General features: G+C 34.6%; 1 protein-coding gene across 1 annotated transcript in view; it reads left to right on the top strand.

The window, feature by feature from the left end:
* Positions 1-19,726, top strand: part of ncaph2 (non-SMC condensin II complex, subunit H2) — a 36,700-nt gene extending 16,974 nt beyond the window's left edge. Inside the window, exons 7-21 of the mRNA XM_039761229.1 lie at positions 1,807-1,886; positions 2,227-2,378; positions 4,282-4,380; positions 4,560-4,672; positions 4,778-4,855; positions 5,557-5,623; positions 5,764-5,871; positions 9,716-9,769; positions 13,662-13,720; positions 13,805-13,913; positions 14,046-14,123; positions 14,210-14,259; positions 14,452-14,553; positions 17,761-17,910; positions 18,264-19,726. Coding sequence (XP_039617163.1) covers positions 1,807-1,886; positions 2,227-2,378; positions 4,282-4,380; positions 4,560-4,672; positions 4,778-4,855; positions 5,557-5,623; positions 5,764-5,871; positions 9,716-9,769; positions 13,662-13,720; positions 13,805-13,913; positions 14,046-14,123; positions 14,210-14,259; positions 14,452-14,553; positions 17,761-17,910; positions 18,264-18,404 — 1,440 coding nt within the window. The 3' untranslated portion in view covers positions 18,405-19,726. The remainder of the gene's footprint in view (positions 1-1,806; positions 1,887-2,226; positions 2,379-4,281; positions 4,381-4,559; positions 4,673-4,777; positions 4,856-5,556; positions 5,624-5,763; positions 5,872-9,715; positions 9,770-13,661; positions 13,721-13,804; positions 13,914-14,045; positions 14,124-14,209; positions 14,260-14,451; positions 14,554-17,760; positions 17,911-18,263) is intronic.
* Positions 19,727-19,774: the final 48 nt, after the last annotated feature.

The following is a 19,774-nucleotide window of genomic DNA, read 5'->3' as shown; positions in this document are numbered from 1 at the left end:
CGACACAGATTCACACTGGAGGCACGTATAAAATGAATAGACTTTTTATTGTTCTTCACATGTGGGGTACGTCTTCCCTGTCATCCCCACAACACAGACACAAGTACAAATAAGCACTTAACACACAGCACACACCTCTCTTTCTGCACCACCACTCCTCTAAACTTTGTCCTCCTCTTTCCGACTTTGGCCAATGAGTGGTGGTTGCTGGCTCCTTTTATTAGGCACCCGGAAGTGCTCCAGGTGTTTGATTGCTGAGATCCAGCTGCACTTCCGGGTGTGGTGAAACTAGTGCCCAAAAGGGGCTAGCAGCTCCTGCTGCAGCACCTCCTGGCGGCGCCTGCAAAACCCAACAGGGCTGCACAGCACTCCAGCTCCCACGAAGCCCTGCAGAAGTCCGAGGCACTGCTGCAACCCAGGAAGGCTGCCATTTAGCGCCCAGGAGGAGATATTGGGTTTCCCATGCTTGCTACCCTGGAACATATGCTGCAGGGGGGTCTTGGCCGGGCGTGGGCACTGGCCATCTGTCACAACATACATACGTGATTGTGTGAATTTTAGGAAACCAAAAAAAATAATGGAAAATGCATGTCTGCAGTGTGGACGTTCTTTAAAATTAGCAATCAAAACCAAAGCATAGACTGTAAACTTTGCTCTCCTAAAATATCAAGAGGAGGTACGAAAACATGTTTTACACACAAGTAACCTAATTAAACATCTCAAAAGTTAAACATAAAAATGAGCAAAGCTAAAATGCCTGTAGTGGTGCGCAGCATCAACCATGGGCAGTGTAAATAAAAGATCTTTCCCAGTATATTGTTCTTAACGATTGACCCCTGTAGTTTGTTGATAACGTCAGATTTCTGCACCTGTGTCTAATGTGTTAGAATCCAAGTACAACTTTCCAAGTAATGCCAAGGATGAACAAGAAGCATTTCAGCAGCTTATTGCACAACATAACAGCTGTCAGCTTCTCCACTGACATTTTAAGCAGCAATATTTCTCAGATATCTATAATCCGCTTAACTGCACAATGGACTGATAACAGTTTCACTCTCCCATACAGGCCAAGCAATTGCAGATGCATTTCAGGAAATGCTTGGCACTTGGGCCATTCCGAAAAGTTATGTGCACGTTGTGGTCCATGACAATGCTAAAAATTTGATAAAATAGATTGACTTTTGTCCCAAGGTTATCCTGTGTTGCTTATACACTCCAGCTGGCAGTGGCAAAGGGTGTTTTTGCACAGCAAAGTGTTGTAGATGCCGTGACAGCTGGGTATAAAACAGACATTCTACATCGCCACTCTACTCAATCCAAGGTATGTCCATTTAATAGGCTATATGATGCACCTCACTTTAAAGCAGCTTGTGTGTGTGTATGTGCCACTGTTTTTCTAGGTCACATACTTTATTTTTAATATATATATTTTTAATTTTAATATATAAAATCCTAGAATTCCTAGGATTCCTATAGAATCCTACACATACCCTAGTTAACATGTAACAAGCAAATTTTGAGTTGCATATTAATGTACAAACTCTTGAGAAGTGGGAAAGATATCTTGAGTACAATATATGTTAAAAGAAACTCACAACAGATATAAGGTCCAGTAACTGCAAAAAAAGCATTCTAACACTGCGATTTGAAACCAGTCTGGAGAGCAGTAAGTCAGAAACATAAAATTTTCTACTTTGTGGAACATTTTAATTACATTTTTTTGACCTTCAAGAATTTTGTTTACATATTACGTTATTGATATTCATTTCTATATTTGAACTGGACATTCATATTTTTATTTTGAAGGCTGTAGAGATTGTTCCTTTAACACCTATGGCTTTAGTGCCACCAGAAGAGCAAGAAAAAAAAAATAATCCACTTTACAGGTAAGATTTTTGTAAACATGTTACTAGTCTGTTCAAGCAACTATTAAAATGCATTTATATTTACTGATACCATAAGAGGGTCAAAAGGTCCTACATGTTCAATAAAAATATTGTAAAACAAATTAACATAAGAGTAAATCATTTTAAGAACAGTGGAAACACAGATGTTTTAAATGCTCAGGATTTGGTCTTGCTCAGAAATCTTATTTTCTTTTTTTAAAAAATGTGATACATTTTTTTAACAGCTCAATATTATAATAAAATAGGTTTGGGTATTCTATAGGCACAACATGAAAGCAGATTGTTTATGATACTTGTCTTTGAAAAAAATGTTTTTCAGCCGAAAAGGAGAAATTCTGGCAAGTTGTAAAGATTTCCGCATGAATACGTACACACCACATGTAAATGGAGCTTATGTATTGGAGCTGGCAGGGCTATCTCCAACACAGCTTATGCTAAGAGACCTTCATTTTAACAACTTAAACTGTTCAGGTAATATAAAACATGCAAGTGGTCTGCTTAATTGCTGTGTGTGTCAATTTTTTCTTTGCAGCTACAATTTTAGTGTTAACAGTAATATGAAAAAATCCAGAATTATTGTATATATACAAGTTTGGAAATTAAATGTGTTGTGTATACCCATTGGTTACAATAATACTGTACTTTGTTTTAATAGTACTTTGACTGTCTAATCTTTGTTTATTCTAAATTTGGACATTCTTTTCTATTTTCTTGTTGTGCTACTGTTGTGAAACAAATATGTTTGTACAAGTTAAAATGATGTTAATGTACACCTGTATTAAACAAAAAAATATTTTAATTATTCAGTATTATGAGGACAACATTGAAAAATTGACAGTAACAGTAGTGTTTTAGTTGAAAATTACCAAGAACTGTAGTTATAAAGATGGCAAATGGTTGACGACATACTTGTATAAGTCAGCTTTGTGCCAGAAATGTACCATTTTTTTGTTGATTTGAATAAGCAATACATTTAATTTAAAATGTTTTACATGGAGATAATAAAGTTGAAAATAATTTAAGTAATAAAAATGTATTGAATTATGTTGAGTGGATAAACCCAGGTATATGGAAATTTTTTTTAAATGTGTTAAAACATGCAAATTATTTTCTAAAATTCTAAAACACTGTTATTACAATTAGTGACACTGTATTTGAGTAAGATAAATGTTGGTAATGGTGGGGTTTCTTTTAGTGATCAAGCATATCATTTTTAATTCTTTTTCTAAAAAATACTGTAAGCTCAGGTTTATATTATATATGCTTCCAAACATTAAAGTTTGTAAATGACTTTTTTCTTTATCAGTTTCTTCTTTTAAAAACTGTTTGGTTTCATGCAATTACTGTTTTCAGTTTGGACAAAATTGCTTAGCAGTATTCTGTAGACTAATGCTATCCCTGTTACAGTGAAAGTCAGAGATCCCATATTACTAAACTGTAAATAACATTCTCAAACCTATTTAATCCATTTTAAGATCTTGGAAGGCTGGAGACAATCCCTGATACAGAAACCAAGTGTACACAGAGTACCATTCCATGGAATGTCAAAATACCTGTGTAAGCTGACTTTGATTTAGAAGGTGTTATTTGCATTTTTTATTATTGCTCCGTTGATTTCCATTGAAGCATGGACAGCATTAGACAACTAATTCAGTTGATGGTTGCTCTTTGCCCTTTAATGTATTTGAGGGCTAGGAAAGTAACTAGGAAATTTTGAAGTTGGGGTTAACTATTACATTAATGGTAATCATGTAGTCTTAATATAGCCTCAGATATTATAGAATAAAAGTTTGAAAATAAATTGATTTCTAATACATATGTCTCCCTAGGAAGGTCTACAGGACGGTAGTTAGACCAGCTATATTATATGAGTTGGAGATGGAGGCACTGACCAGAAAGCAGGAGACAGGGCTGAAGGTAGCAGGGTTAAAGATGCTAAGATTTGCACTGGGTGTGACGAGGATGGATAGGATTAGAAATGAGTACATTAGAGGGTCAGCTCAAGTTGGACGGTTGGGAGACAAAGTCGGAGAGGCGAGATTGCATTGGTTTGGACATGTGCAGAGGAGAGATGCGGGGTATATTGAGAGAAGGATGATAAGGATAGAGCTGCCGGAAAAGAGGAAGGCCTAAGCGAAGGTTTATGGATGTGGTGAGTGAGGACATGCAGGTGATGGGTGTAACAGAACAAGATACAGAGGACAGAAAGATATGGAAGAAGATGATCTGCTGTGGCAACCCCTAACAGGAACAGCCGAAAGAAGAAGAAGAAGATGTCTCCCTATTGTGTATTTTTTCCTGAAATAAGATTAAATGTTTCTGCATATCTTTGAACCGTCAAGATACATTTATTTCCAATATTTTATATTTTCAGTGTTGAATGCTGTTCCAATGGAAGAGGTTGCAAACCCACACATTGATTCTAGCAGCCATGACTGCCCCTTGCCCGTTCTTGATCTTTCAGCTGCCAGTGGTAAGTTTCTTATAACAAGTGATCTGGATTTTGTTCGTGACTGATCAGAAATGTGGGACAGGCTTGGGTCATCTGTTCTAAAAGTGTACAGTACTACAATTAATATTTGTATATTTCAAAGGAAAAAATAATTAATGGTTTTAATAGCTGTACTTCATGGTCATTTATTGTACTTTCAGGTAATGATAATGGTCTGAATGATACAGCTGTGGACAGGTCTTTCCTACCACTTGCACAAGATGTTGAAATGAACATGGATACATCTCCACAAGAGCATATTGAAACTCAAAAGGTATATCCTCTCCTAAAGGGCGAAATTTTGTCATTAAGACCTTTCTATATGCCTAGTCAATGTTTCCCTGTTTAGAAATATTAATGTTTTTATTTGCTATTGTAGGTGCAGACTACTCGTGACAGGTACTTGCTGCGAGAGCAGCCTCTTGTGCTAAACAAAGAAAAGATAGAAAAAGTACAGGTATTTGCCAAATTATAAAAATACTGCTTGATATCTTTTTCTGTAGTAAATATTTTATTGTTATTGTTGGTTGAAATCTTAAAACACCATTAATGTAAAATAAACTGTACCATTTATAAATATATTAAAAATACAGCACAAGCTGTGCATGTTTTATGCTGTTAAATTCACTAACTTGATTAAAAAATCAGTTTACATTGATTTAAGCATTTGTATAGATGTAATAAATTACCAAATAGTATACAAATCTGAATTGATGATGAAATAAATGTATGGCATAATTCATTTGTGTAAATGTTTTTCATTCAAAAATTGCATTAAAAAGATCTTGCAATCTGTTTTAGCTGAAATATCAGAATCAATTATTTTGATGTGGAAAATTAAAATCATTCATTAATAGTTTTAAATTAGATTAATGATTCAGATATATATAGTGTGATGATGAACTATAATGAGGTTTTACTTTGTAATTAAGTATATTAGCTATAGAATTTTTGTCACAGAAGGTTCATATGATGTTCATTTCGTTGTTTTTGCATTCTTTGTTTTGTGGTATTTCAGCTGTGGGATGTTCTACAGAGTTTATATTCTTACAGAAATTTTAAAAAGTAACCCTTTAATGAAACTGTATATTTTAAGGTAATATCAAGGCAGTAAAAAAATGTTAAATGTTAAAAATTAATGTTTTTACTTTATTGTAGGAAGTTATAGATCCCTGGAAAAGTCTTGATCCTTTCACTTCTTCTGAAGATAAACCGTTTAGAAATGGTAGGTGCAAAATAAATGATTTTGACAAAATTAGTTTCAATACTTTAGAATTTCTAGCAGTTAATCTGCATAATGTTTTGCTTTGTATTTCCATTAACTGACACCTATACCTACCTATATCTATTTTCTATTTTTACCAGGAAAGTATTTTACTATACCTAAAAACATTGAAGAAACTGCAGGAGGCAAGAGAAAAAGGAAAGCACCAACCAAATTTCAAGACTTCAGAAAGTTTTTTTCTGGGACATGTGAGAACCATTTAATGAACATTTTTTCCCAGCATAACGAGTCTTAAACAGCAAGTGCATGCCAGCTCTTAGACAGACTTGTATTTTAATGGAAATTAGTATTTTGGAATCTTTATATTATAACAGCTGTGGTAATAATCAAGCCTTGACACAGTAAGAGGTTTGGGGCAGCCTCCCGTATAATTGAGAATTGGCTGTTGATTGTAAGAACAAGGTTGATGCAAAGGTCTTTAAAGACAAGGGTGTACAACAGAACTAAACAGGTTAGGAAATATAGCGGTTATATAGTTAAAAAAAGCAGGAAGAGGAGGAATCTCTGGGCCAGAACTGGAAATGAGATTATAATGATTTTGGCAAATGCAATTGGTTATTCCTTGCTAAAGCAGGTTCTCGCTTTCCAGACCCCCTTGATTTTATAGACCCCTCTGTAACGCTGGATGCTTCATGTACTAGCAGTAAATGAATTTGCAGTCCTGTCCTGCAAATCTTCAGGCATGCCCACAAACATCAGCCGTCCTAAGAGTTTCAGACAGGCTTTGCAACACTGTTACGACAAACAAACCCAATGGTTACCAAAAAAAAACAAGATTGAGCTGGTGACCAGACTATGAGGAAGTATTTTCTACAAAAAAGGAAATGAAAGTTAAAAGTATACAATGAAAATGTAATCTCTTTTTTGCAAATTCATTTTCAAAGTCTATCAGAGTTAACCAGATAGAGCAAAAACAAACCACCAAAATATACAAAAACAGGCAGGAATTCATTGGAACAGTGGATAGAAAAGGAAACAAAGGACTGCCTGCTAGTTTCATAAAAGCAGGCTGAATGTCTCGACTATTCCCAGTAATTTTCATTGTATATCAGTGATGTAAAGGGGTGTTGCCTTGTCCCCCAGAGACTGACATCCTTGTAGACCTAAGCATACATGCCCACGTTATAGTACACAGTCTGCTTATATGTCAGACAGAACACCCTAATACCACCCTGTTGTTCATGATGATTGATTTGATTGTGCAGTCTCAACAGCTATGAACAGTGCGAAAAACTAGTTGTTTTATTAATGTAAAATTGAACTCCTGCATTCTTGGAGAAACACCTAGACAGACATAGGGAGAACATACAGGCTCTACAAGGTCTTGGGCTGACCTTGGGATTTAAATCCAGGAATGTTAACCACTGTGCTACAAAGCTGTTCTCCTTCAAAATACACATAAACAAGAGAAATAATAATAAGTGAATTGGGTAATAACTTATAAGGCTCACTTCAATCAAGACAAAAAGAACCCCTACCCCCCAACAGTTTAATCTTTCATTATATGTTTTTAAATATATTTCTATGGCCTTGTAACAGTTTAGTACCAGGTGCTTTTTGATTGCTTGAAAGTTCTTAATCCATAGTTAAATAAGTTGGGTGTTTTTCAAGTCAGTTATTTATTCATAATCATTGTGTATAATAGTTTTCCAATGTGAAATTGTGCTCGAAAATGAAAAATATCTTATAAATTAAAGAAAAATAACTAACCCACCCTTTTGTAATAGAAATGAGAGGTAATAGGGTCCTGTTGAAAAGAAAAGCCTTAAAACTAACCAGATGCATTCATTTTTTGACCTAAAAATGTTACTGAGTATTGATCCACGTCTTGAGGTTACACACCTATTGCAAAACATGGCATTCATGTTGTTTTAAGAAGGTGAAAATGAAAAAAGTAAACTAGTGTTGGGAGAATTTGCCATTTAAAATGGAGACAGTTAGTCAATTTCACCTCATCATCTATCCCATTAGTCTTCCTCCACAGCGTCCTGTCAGCCCTAGGGGTGTGGATTTACCTCAGAAAGTTGTTATTTACATAGAATGTTGTTTCCCAGATGTGAATTGCTGTATCTGTTCTACAGACAACTAGAAAGTATTAACTGAAAAAGGCACACTTATAATTCTTTCACTATACCAAAGCTTATTTGGTTATTTCAAAAAGATAGCCTGTTTGCACTAGAGTGATAAATCATGCATATGCTTCAGTTAGAGAGTGTATACATTTTGGAACGACAAGAATTGAACAGATGTTATAGGTATGCATCCATCTGTCCATCCATCTTCCTAACCTGCTTATCCAGGGCAGGGTCCCAGAGCAGCTGGAGCCTATCCCAGCAGTCAAAGAGCAGAAGGCAGAAACAATCCCTGGACGAAGCACCAGTCCATCACAGGGCGTACATTCACACACACACACACACACACACAGCCACTTAAAAACCATCAGTTCACCTAAAATTCGATAATTAGTTTGTAGTATGTCAATCTTCTTTAACTTACACTCTACTTTTTTATTTTTCTGAGTATTTTTTTAATGTGCCTATACACAACATGCCAAAGGGAGTGCTTTGTACAGGTGCTTGACTCTTTCAAAAGTCTAAGGCTTTTATTAAAAATAATGCAATATTATCAGTTCAGTTCACATTTATTTATTATGTGTAACTAGGCTGTTACTCAACGAGTGTCTCACTTAGTAGGCTATGTAAAATAACACAGAATATAATGGGGGGGTGGGTCGGCATTGGGTTTGGTCAAATGAACAAGAAATGCATCCTTACCATGAGAAAATACAAACAAGAATCTGTGATAAAATGCTTTATTGTCCTTTTATTGTTGCCTCTGAAAAACAGAACCTTTTTTTTTTTTTTTTAAACTGAAGATATTTGTTCTTCAAAGTGGACTTGTTTGCTAAATTTTAATGGTTTTCTTTACAATGGAACTCTAGTACCTTTAATCACCATTATAAACCACAAGAGTGGGGTGGTTGTTTTTTCAATTTAGAACACAAGTTTATGTGGCAAGCTAATATATACCAAGATTATGAAGACATAATTTTGACTTGAAAAATATTGAACTTATCTTTTAATATGTATAGATAGATGAACTTCAAATGTTCCTACATTTTTAGAATGCAACCAGGTAAGATACTACAGTGCGAGGAAAAGTGACAAGCATCAATCTTGAGTGAAATGCATCGGAAGGATGCAAATGAATTGTTGTTTTATTAACAATATTAATATCAGACACTTCAGTTTGTAGTGAGTTTTTGTTTTGTTTAGCCACTGCATTTTATTAAACTGATGTGTCTTTTTCTACAAACTAGTATGTGTCAGTTTTATATTGAAGTGTATTGCTTAGTGTTGTAATGGGTCAGTCAGCTTTTTTAATTTCACTTTTGTTATTATTAGTCCAGAAACTTAATGAATTTGGTATGTCATAATTCCTAAAGAAAACTTGTCGGTTGCTAAGTGGTACACCTATGTATAAGAAATGACTGTTAAGCAAATTCAAAAACTTATATTTTCTCACTGAAGAATAACCTGAATAATGAAGATATTTATCTTAATTCAGTATAAAATCAGGAGATGAACATTTTCCTCATTTGCAACTTTATTACCTAAGATTGCTTGTCTGTAGGTTTTTGGAAACTGCTTGATCACTACTTGATCAAAAAATCCAAACAATCTCATACACTAATAGGTCTTTTCTTGACTGTGAAAACACACTCACATTGGGCTTAGTCTTATTTGTCATTGCACTTAATATGTACATAGGAAGAAGATCGAGCATCTGGGACTAAATCACAGGGACTAGGATGAATGTACAAATACCACACTCACAATGGATAGACCAGGAGTCAAAATGAGAACTCCAGAACCCCATGGGATTACAGTTGTAATAACTGTTCCACTATAATGCCAATGATATGCTGTGTTTGTTTTCCCAGATGGTAATTTTAAGTACACCTTGAAATAATGTAAAATGTTAAAAGCCATTGTTGCCTTTTGAAACTTTTTTTTTTCCTGTTGCTGGCAGTTTGTGAAGTATCTGATATTAGAAAAAACAAGAAGAATGGACCTACTTTTGCAGGTATGTACTTGAATATTTCACTTTGAGGGTTTCAAACCTGGTTTGGTGACACTGGTTGCAGGTTTCCATTTTTTAATTATATGTCAGCATTACTGTTAATAGTACACAGTTGTTTTCAGATTCCCTCCTCCTCAGTTGCTTCTTTTACTTTAGCACGTGTATATATACACTCTTTAGTTACATCGGTTTTCTTAATCACCTAGAGCCTAGTTATTAGATGCAATTAAAAGGGGATCAACAGCTAATCAGCAAATGTGTTATTTGCGTTGTCTGTGTGCGTGTTCATCATAGAATATCTGTTTCAGTATGATATTTGGCAATATATACAGTACTGTACTTTGAATGCCACATGGGATGGATGGGCATCCCTACCTGGAGAGGGGAAGGTTTCTTAACTGGATGGGATGCCACAACTGGATGGACAGGCATCCTGACCGGTAGAGCAAAAGGTGACTTAACCAAGCCAAGTAGATAGACGGACATTCCAGTCCATCGAGGGGGATGATTCCTTACCCAGACAGGAAGCCCCAAGCAAATGGACAGGTGGCCCAACCAGGTACATGTGTAGCACCTTCCCTGGCTGGGATAGAAGAAGAGCATAGAGAAGGACTGTCTGTGGTGGGTTGGGTGGATGGGTGTTTATTCCCTCAATATCGGCACCCATTTGGAAACCTGCAGAGAATGCCGGAGTTTTAGTCCGACAGCACAGTGTTACTGGGGTAAGAGGGTGCTGCAGGGAGAGGTACTCCCTATTATGTGGGACTTCCATGTGACCTGGAAGTACTCCTAGGTCCTCAGTAAAAGGGACCACAGTTCTTTGTCCAGGCAAGTTGGAGCTGGTGAAAGAAAAGCAACATTTAACTGGAGGAGGGCAGTGCGGTGGTGAAAAGAAAGGTATTGGAAGGAGAGAAAACCTATGTTTTTTGCTTGTGCTTATACAGAGGTATTTTTGTATAATAAGCAACCCTTTATTTGACCCCAGGACTGTATTTGTGTGTTTGTGTTGGGGTTTGGGGCTCACTGGTGGCCACACAATACATTATAGTGGGGGCAAACAAAGAGGAGGACTCATGAGTGATTAGTACTTCTCTTAGCCAGTCTATGAAACATTTTTTATATACTGCTTATTATTATAACATTTTTATATATAATGTAATGTGTATATAATACTCCTCTTGTGTGGGGGAAAAAACATTATTTCTTCTTTAATAATATTTCTGCCTGATGTAACATTGTGTTATAATTGAATTTGTTTATAGAAAATTAAATACACATCTACAGTATACTGATCCTTTTGCATATTGTGCTATCGGTGTGAAGTGCCATGAAAAAGTGTTTTCCTGACTGTAAAATTATGAAGGTTTGCAAATATGCACTTTTGTGAATGTTTTCTTTTACTCTGAATATGAAGACTGAGCAGTATTATAGGTGAATTGCATGTCTGAAGTGAAAGAACTTTTCTTTCTGTTTAGATCCATGTATATTTGCCCTAAGTGTTTTATTATTATTAATGCAATATGCATCTTCACTAATAGTATATAATACATTATGTACAGTTAGGAAAAAGGCTGATACCCTCCTTGTTTATTTTATATGAATTTGTTTATTTAGGATTTTGATATACTTTGTTCGCCCTCATAGGAAATAGCATTTTTCACATGACCCTTTTATGGACACATTGTAATTAAATAATTTTGTGTGACAAGTCTGTCAAATTAATATCTGAATATCAAATATGTTTGAAGTATATTATATTATGAACTGTAAAAAATGAAGGGGAAAAAACATTTTCAACACTCAACTGATCTTTGTGTTTTTGTGGATGCTGTTTCGGGAGACCACAGCTTTTATTCAACTTTGCATCAAATGTATCCATATTTGCACATACACACCTAGGATCAGCCTGTTTTGGTTGCTTTAGAAACTAACTTATCATATTTGTACGTTCTCTTCTAGGAATGGCCTATGGCCTATTTTAATTGCATAGCTTCAATCATCAGTTAGAAATGCACATATCTATTCAGTGAGAAAAAGCGGTCTTTCATATTTGTGACTAAGTCTGCTTTGCTTGTTTGCTGAAGAAGCTGGCTAGCATGGCAAGTTGTATAAAAATAAAAAAAGAGGTAATGTTAAAAGACCCTGGGAGCAGAGCATCACATGATGTATTTTTTAGGGTTAATTAAAAACAGTATCACATCCTGTAAAAGTGCAATAAAAAATGTATTTTTTGCAAACACGTGCATTACAAAAGGAACATACATTTTAGTGAAACAAAACTAAAGAAATGTAAGTCTGTTCAGTTAGAAACACAATCCCATGTATCTCAAAAACAATTTTAAATTTGCAGTTATAAACTACAATAAAAAAAAACCTCCACCTCACCCAAAAAATGCAGTAAAAACTTTATGAAAATAGTATGCTAATAGTCTTTAACACATGTACTCGTGGAACATGATCTTTAAACAGTGGCATGTTTCAGGAAATATCAGTCTCAATCTGCAGAACTAGTGCTATAAAAATGAACATGCAGTGTATTTAATACTTAAGTGTTCAAATGAGATTTTATATAGTGGTTTACTTGGTTTATCAGAAATGTTTAATTTTATCCCCTTCATTCAAGGCATCATCTCTGTTATACCCTTTGAAACTGACAGGGGTTTTTTTTTTCTTTCATGTTTTGTTCATAAGGAATTTTTGAGACCTGTTGGTAGATGCAGTGTTCTTCTGATATATTCTAAATTATTCATCACTGATTCAGTAAAATTGTATCTAGTTAGCAATTCTTAAACTCATTATCAGCATTTCATACACTCCTTCACTTTCAGGGGCATGTTGAGAAGAGCTTATAATTTAGAAGTAAGAGGAAAAGTAGTTTGAAATATAACACGGTGAAGCCAGGGAAGGCATAGTGACGCTTTGGAGAACAAATCTGTGTTGAATTGCCTCCTGCCAGTGAAAGGAGATTCTTATGGATTTGCTGAAGCCAATGGATGGTAATTCCTGCAGGGAATATTTCAGTGATGTTTCTGTTGTAGAATTTTGTCAGATTTCTTCACTGCAATGATGCATAGCACTGGTGTTTTGTATGAAGACAGCAAAAGGAGACAAACATCAAGCAAACATAAGATGCAAAAAAAATGTTTTTATAGTTATGTGATTATTGAAAAAATAGGGAAAATGCATCACTTGGGGAAACTTTAAAGATAATACACACCACTTTGTGTCAGAAGGCTTTTAATTTGTGGTTACATTATGACTTTTTTGTCATTGTCCATCAACTTACTTTTCTGAATTCAGCATGGGCAGGCCTGCCTCATTCATGACAATTTTTTTTAATGTGTGTTATATTTTGAATATATGAAATTGAATGGAAAATTTTAGTGTCCTTAATCAGCATTGTCTAACATCACTGTGTAATATTTAGACCTCTTCAGATCATCATCTTTTATTCGCATATCACTTTCAGACATAGCCTGTTTGTGTGTTATCTTTTTTTTTTATTGTTGTTATTGAAATGATCAGAGAAAATGCAAGGTATTTCATGGAGGACCATAATGAGAGTTTGGTTACATGTGGCAAATGGGTGGTGATGCTTAAAAACTGATTTACAAATAATGCATTGGCAAATTGCATATGCTCCGCATGCACAAACTGATGTAATCAGCCTCCTAGGTTAGGCTGAGAATTTGTTTCTTATGAGGTGGGAGACCAGTCAGGAGTTAGTTTGAACTACTAACTAGTACAAGTGTATATCTTGGGTGGGCTTTAGGTTTTAAGTGTGCAGATGCTACATATTTTATTAATGGCATATAACTGTGACAAAGTTCATATTCACATGCACATCAATAAAAATTCAAACAGTGGCACAATTTTTTAAATTTATATTTTATAGATATGGAAATTTTATACTGGAAGCATATGAAAGAGAGGTTCAAGGGAAAAAAGAGAATGGTATGTTTTATCTTTCTTGATCTTTTTTTTTAAAAATGATTGTCTTTTAAGCTTAATTTCAGTAAAGTGTATTTATATTTCTAGGGAATTTTATTTTCAAATGAGAATGGTGGTGTGGAGAATAATTTTGACAATGAACATGAGAATGATATTGAAGCATTACGTCATGGTGATTATCCTGATGTTGAAGAAGGTAAAGTTTTTTTCTGATAGTTTATCTTTGTAAAATGGAAAAAAATGTATTTCATGAGGTTTATGTTTAATATAAAAAAGAAATTAATGATACACAAACTTTATTGACTTAAACTTTCCTCTTGTTTATAAGATTCATTTTCCAATCATGAAGATGAAGATGCAAATGATCCTATGAGCATAGTTCATGAGCAAGAAATATTATCAGACGGTATTTTCTTTAATCATATGTAATAAATATTAGGTTAGCAGTATATATGAAAAATTTAAATACATAACATTATTTATTTATTTCAGAAATAAGAGAAGAAAGGCTTAGTTATGAAGATCTGGTACAGAGAAATGTGGTATGAATAAAATTCCTTTATCTTGTTTTATTTTACATATAACTGAAGATAGATGCATAAGTAGAACATAAAACTAAACATTTCACAATTCACATTAAAGCAAATTGTTCTAAACATTACTTGCTTTAATCATTGAAAACTATAAATGTGAATATTTGGTTTTGAGTACTGATTCTGTGTTATTTTGTTTAGGAATTGTTTATTGCCAACTCTCAAAAGTATGCACAGGAGACAGCTTTGTCCGTCAGAATTAAAGAATGGGAAGATCAAATGAGGCCACTTTTAACAGAACAGGTACCCATTAATATGTGCTGTATTTTGTTAAAGTCATAACTTCTCAAAGCTGATAGTTTTTTGGGTGATTAAAAAGTATAGTGAGTTTTATAGTGGGTGTAATTTGTATATATATTTGTATTATTTGTGTATATATAATTTGTATTTTCCTCTTTTAGATGGTAAGAATTAGTACAGAACAGCCAATTCCTTCTCATGTTTTATAATTTTCATTCTTTCTGCCAGACAGCTTACTGTTTCATGTCTGAGTGGCTGGAAGATTGGTAAAATTGGCAATTGGTTAACATTAATTACTGTCACTATCACAGAAAATCTCTGATTCCAACTACTGTTGTGCTTTTTATTTATTTTTTGTAACCTCTCTTTCTCACCTTTACAAAACCTGTCAGTCACAAAATGGCCACCTTCATTGAACAACCATTTACTGCAACACTTGCTGTAATGAGGAACAAGAATAACACGTCCACTAGCACACCTAAAACTGTTAAATGGGCCATTGTACCAACCATTGAATCACATAAGTTAAATTGACTTGAGATGGAAAATTGTGCTAAAAATATTTATAACTCAATTGCAGGGCTTAATGAGCTTCCCTTCCCGGTTGCCCCAGTGCTGCTGGTGATTTTGTGAAGAGCATCAAATTCATATACAATATGCATCTTTCCATCCACAACAGATGAATTAAAACATACAAGGCTGCACTGAGTGGTGGCTGTCTGGTGATGGTTTATGAATGGCTTGATTTATGTTAATAAACTTGGAGTGTAACCTGTTTTAGTGGTTCTCAAGCTTAGTCCAGTGTCGGTCTGTCATCAAACAAGCACAAGTCAAGTGGTCCACAATGTGACAGTCATCTTATCAGAACAAAGTTGACTTCTAAATTGTTCAGAGACTCATGTATCTGAGTTGTATAGTTATGCACTGTATTTATTTATAGATCCCAGACTGCTGTTCACACTAGACCACCTTGAAGCACTCTATCTCCCCTCCTTACTCTTGGTACTCACGTGTGGTGGCATGTGGTGAAGATTCATAATGATCCAACCGAGTTAATGAACAATAACAAATGAGAACTTTGTTAATGAACAGAGAAAAATAGTATGTACATTTCCTTCACCACTTCCACATCTCCAGGCACCTGTGCTTGCTACTGGCACCATTCCACTTCACTGTAATTCTTTTAATAAGGTGCACACTGCAGTGCTACTAGTAGTATATGGCACAGTATACACATATACTATTGTCCAGTGCTCTCAAATGAGGCCCTGGCAGGCTGCAGTAGCAGCAGAAGTTTGTTCCACTCCAATTTCTTAATTCAAATGCTGTATCAAATATAGTTTAAGCAGTGTTTTTGTGCTTCAGTTTCACTGACTCCCTTGTTAAGATTCCTAAACTCTTATTTGCTTTTTTTTTTAGCTTTAAACAACTGCATTCACTGTTTTTGATTGCTTTTGGTTTTCCTAACTTGCTACTAAATAACAATGAGATGTAAATAATAAAGAAACCACCAGTTCTCCAGCTAACTCAATGGTTTTCAATTTCAATACAGAGGGTCCACTGTGTCTGTGGCTTCTCAGTTCAACTAACTCCTGTTTTAAATTTGGCTGAGGAACAACTGCTTAAACATTAAGATCAATTAGACAAGGAAAAAGAAGTCACCGATTGTCAAATGGATTGCACTAGAGAAAGACTTCAAATTTTAGAACATTAGGCCAATTTTGGTGAGAACAGGCCTTCAGTCCAGCAATCTGATTCACTTAATTTGCCCATAATAACACTGAGTTGAGATTCGAAGTTCTCTCTTCCATACTACTTGGTAATTTATTCCATGTGCCACTGATCTCTTTCTGAAGAAACTTGGTTTCATACTGTAAAGTGAGCCATGCACAATATCTGGTTCAATAGAATATTTAGAAAAAAAATGAAGGGAAACAAATGAAAAACTGACAATTACTAATCTGCTCAAGTTCACAAATAATTTGGATGATATTCATGGGAAGGAGAAATCTATTATACAAGAATGGTATTTAGCACGTAAGAATGAAAGCAATAGCAAGTTAAACAATTAAATAAAAAAAGTCTAATTATTAACAAGTATTTGCGTCTAAATTAAGCAGTTGGGTTGAAAGAAAAACCTGCCACCACTGTGACTCTCCAGAATCAAACCAGAGGAGCCTTGTACTTTTGGTTCTGGTGCTTTTCTTTCCTGCTCTGCTCTTGTTCGCTTGTTCTGATTGTTCCTTCTCTTTCTAAAGTTTCTCACTTCTTCAAAATCATTCCCTCTCTAGTAATACCTTTATTGATCAGTATGCAGGTCTTTGTTTTCAATTTACTTTGGTGCCACACACATATAGAATAAGGCCACCAATGTGTAAGCCATGTATGTTTTGTTAGTTCACAGTGCTATAGGGAATAAGGCTGGATAAGCAATTTCCTGAACTGTTTTATCACAGAAAAAGTGATACAGCTTAGATCAAGGAAGTTCTGTATTGGTGTATTTCTTTAAGGGAATGAAATAAACCTGCAGTTTAAATCACAGATGCACGGATGCTGTCTTGGGCTAGATTAGTGACAGCTTCTTAAAATGTTCTTAAACAACAGTTGGCAATGGTTAATTATAAACTATTGATGTAAACAGTATGGATGTACCATTTTACATTGTGTACCTAACAGAGCTGTCACATGATTGTATCATTTCAAACATATTAATATCACATTTTACGAATTATGGCATATACACTATTACTGAATTAAAGCCAGAATTTCTTGGTATGTGTATGCTGGCTTTCCAACATTGTAACTGACAGAACAAAAAGGTTATCAATGAGTTATATGACTGTATTTTTTCAATATAAAAAGAGGGAAGAAGCCCTACTAGAAAAATAGGATGCTGTAATTACAACACTTCCTGTATCAATTACATTGCCTGCTTATGTAAAACTACCACATATTTCTCAATTAAACTATTACTAAACTCTTGGGTTGTTCAGTATACAATACACTGTGTCTCCTTTTTCTATCTACTGGAAGAAAGATGCATTGCTTTTTAAATAGGTTGGGAATAATTCCCTGCTGTGCCTCTATGACTCTGATTTTGCCAAATGGCCTTTCATGGATCTTACTGTACATGCATAATTTCTCATTGTATATGTAGATTAATAAGAATATTATGTGAAGAGATGTACTTAGAATATTTCTCTGATGCAGGAGGAAAGAATACCATTTGATATCCACGATTATGGAAATAAGATTGTGGATGCTTTTAACCATGTGGGTGAAAGAAAATTATTTGCTTCTATTGTCCGTGACAAAGAAGCATTTGAGGTGTGTCGCTACATGTTGGCATCTCTGCAGCTGGTAAGTTAAAAACCTATTTCCATTAATATGTGTAAAACACTTCATTTCCAAATGTGCTTACAACACCATGATTTGAAATATTCTTGAAAGTTGGTACTCAGATCCTAGCTGGGGAACCCTGTAATACAGTTATATTTAGAACTTGATGTTGATTGTAATTCTCCATTGTCATTGCCCTGGGCTAGAGTGGCAGCCCAAGCACAGTCACCGTGGGATGTAAACATTCTTTCTTTTTTTTTCTTTTCTTTTAATGTATGACTTTTTCTCTGGTATATCCTTAAAGGTGTGCAGGTTAGATTTACTGGAGGCTTCAAATTGTAATTTTATATTTATTGTCAATTTTCTTTTTTCAGGCAAATGACTACACCGTGCAAATAGATCAAAAGCCAGGGCTTCATGAAGCACTCGATACAATGGGACTTAAGTTACTCAGCCAGCAACGTGCACATGAAAGATTTAAAACATACACTGCTCCTTCCCTTTCTGATAATTAAATATTACTCTGCCTCCCCGTATTCATGTTTCTGAATGATAACTGAAAATAGATTATCCTATGTGTGGTGCTGAGGAACAAATGACCGTAAAACGTTGGGGGGAAAAAAAAGTAATGTTCTTTCAAAAATATACTGTAAAGACATTTTTACCAGTGTACAGAATCAGTTCATTTAGTGTTTTGAGATTTGTTTTTAATAATAACAAATATACTGAATCCTTAATAACATTGTTGCCACCCTGATAACTGATTCAATTATTGTGCCCTTCTTTATATGTTTTATTGGCTGTGTGTATTGTATACACATAGATACTCAAGATTTAGCAGTTGAAATGTTAAGGAATTTTCCTTACAGACACCCAGTGGGAGAAACACCATTTGTGTGCACTATCTTACAAAGCTACACTTCCAAGAACATGTAATGGGCACAAGTCAGGAACTAAAATCCATAATGCTGCATCATGCTGCCTGCCAGGAAGACTTTCTGGCGCATCTATTTTTTATATTTAATACTTGTAGATTAATTTATGTGCACATTTCTTGAACATTTAAGAGATTGTTCGGGAAAGAATATTAAGGTTTGTCCTCCTTGTTATTTTCTACTTAACAAAAGTTGAGGTTTTATTGTATTTTATCTTGGTAAAATGCCTCATGTCACTGTTAATATTTTATTTGTACTGCATATCAAAAATTATTTTACTATGTTTGTAAATATTTTTATTAAAAGAGCAGTACCAACAAGATAGTTAATCTTGAATTTACTTAACAGTAATGACTCATACATATGTTATTTTAATACTTGGGCTTCAACATTGTCAGCACGTTCTTATTATCATTTTTGAAATTCTAAGGTTGTAGGTTTATACTGTCTTTTGTTTGTTATTTGTATGTCAAGGCACAACAGTGTCTTGTATTAGTTACAGGTTCAGGCATAGTTTTCACCATATAATGTGCCCTTTAAAATAGACTGGTAGGTATTGTTAGTCATGCATTCATTTGTTTATGATCATTCTTCATACTTGGAAAAGGCCCAACCCTGGTCACTCACACACACCCAGTCACGTTTGGGCCTCCAAACATTTCAAGTGTGCAAACTGGAAAAACATCTGCATAGGGAGAGCATCTGATAACATAACTGGAAGTGGACAGTTATTAAAGCATATAAACATTTAAATCCAGGAAAATGTTTACACTCCTACTGCTCAAACTGCTTCCTTTTACTACATTTACAATGCCTTTTATTGAAAATTTATAAAATTAATAAATGACAATGTGTAATAAAAAATGTAGCAGGATGTTAACTTCTGCTTCACACAAATAGAATTTTTTAAGGTTATTTATGTTCTTTATTTTCGTATCCTACCAAAACTC

The sequence above is a fragment of the Polypterus senegalus genome, chromosome 8 (assembly GCF_016835505.1).
Source record: "Polypterus senegalus isolate Bchr_013 chromosome 8, ASM1683550v1, whole genome shotgun sequence".
Classification (NCBI taxonomy): Eukaryota; Metazoa; Chordata; class Cladistia; order Polypteriformes; family Polypteridae; genus Polypterus; species Polypterus senegalus.
Note: the sequence above shows the minus strand (reverse complement) of the source record. Positions and strands in the feature narration are given on the sequence as shown.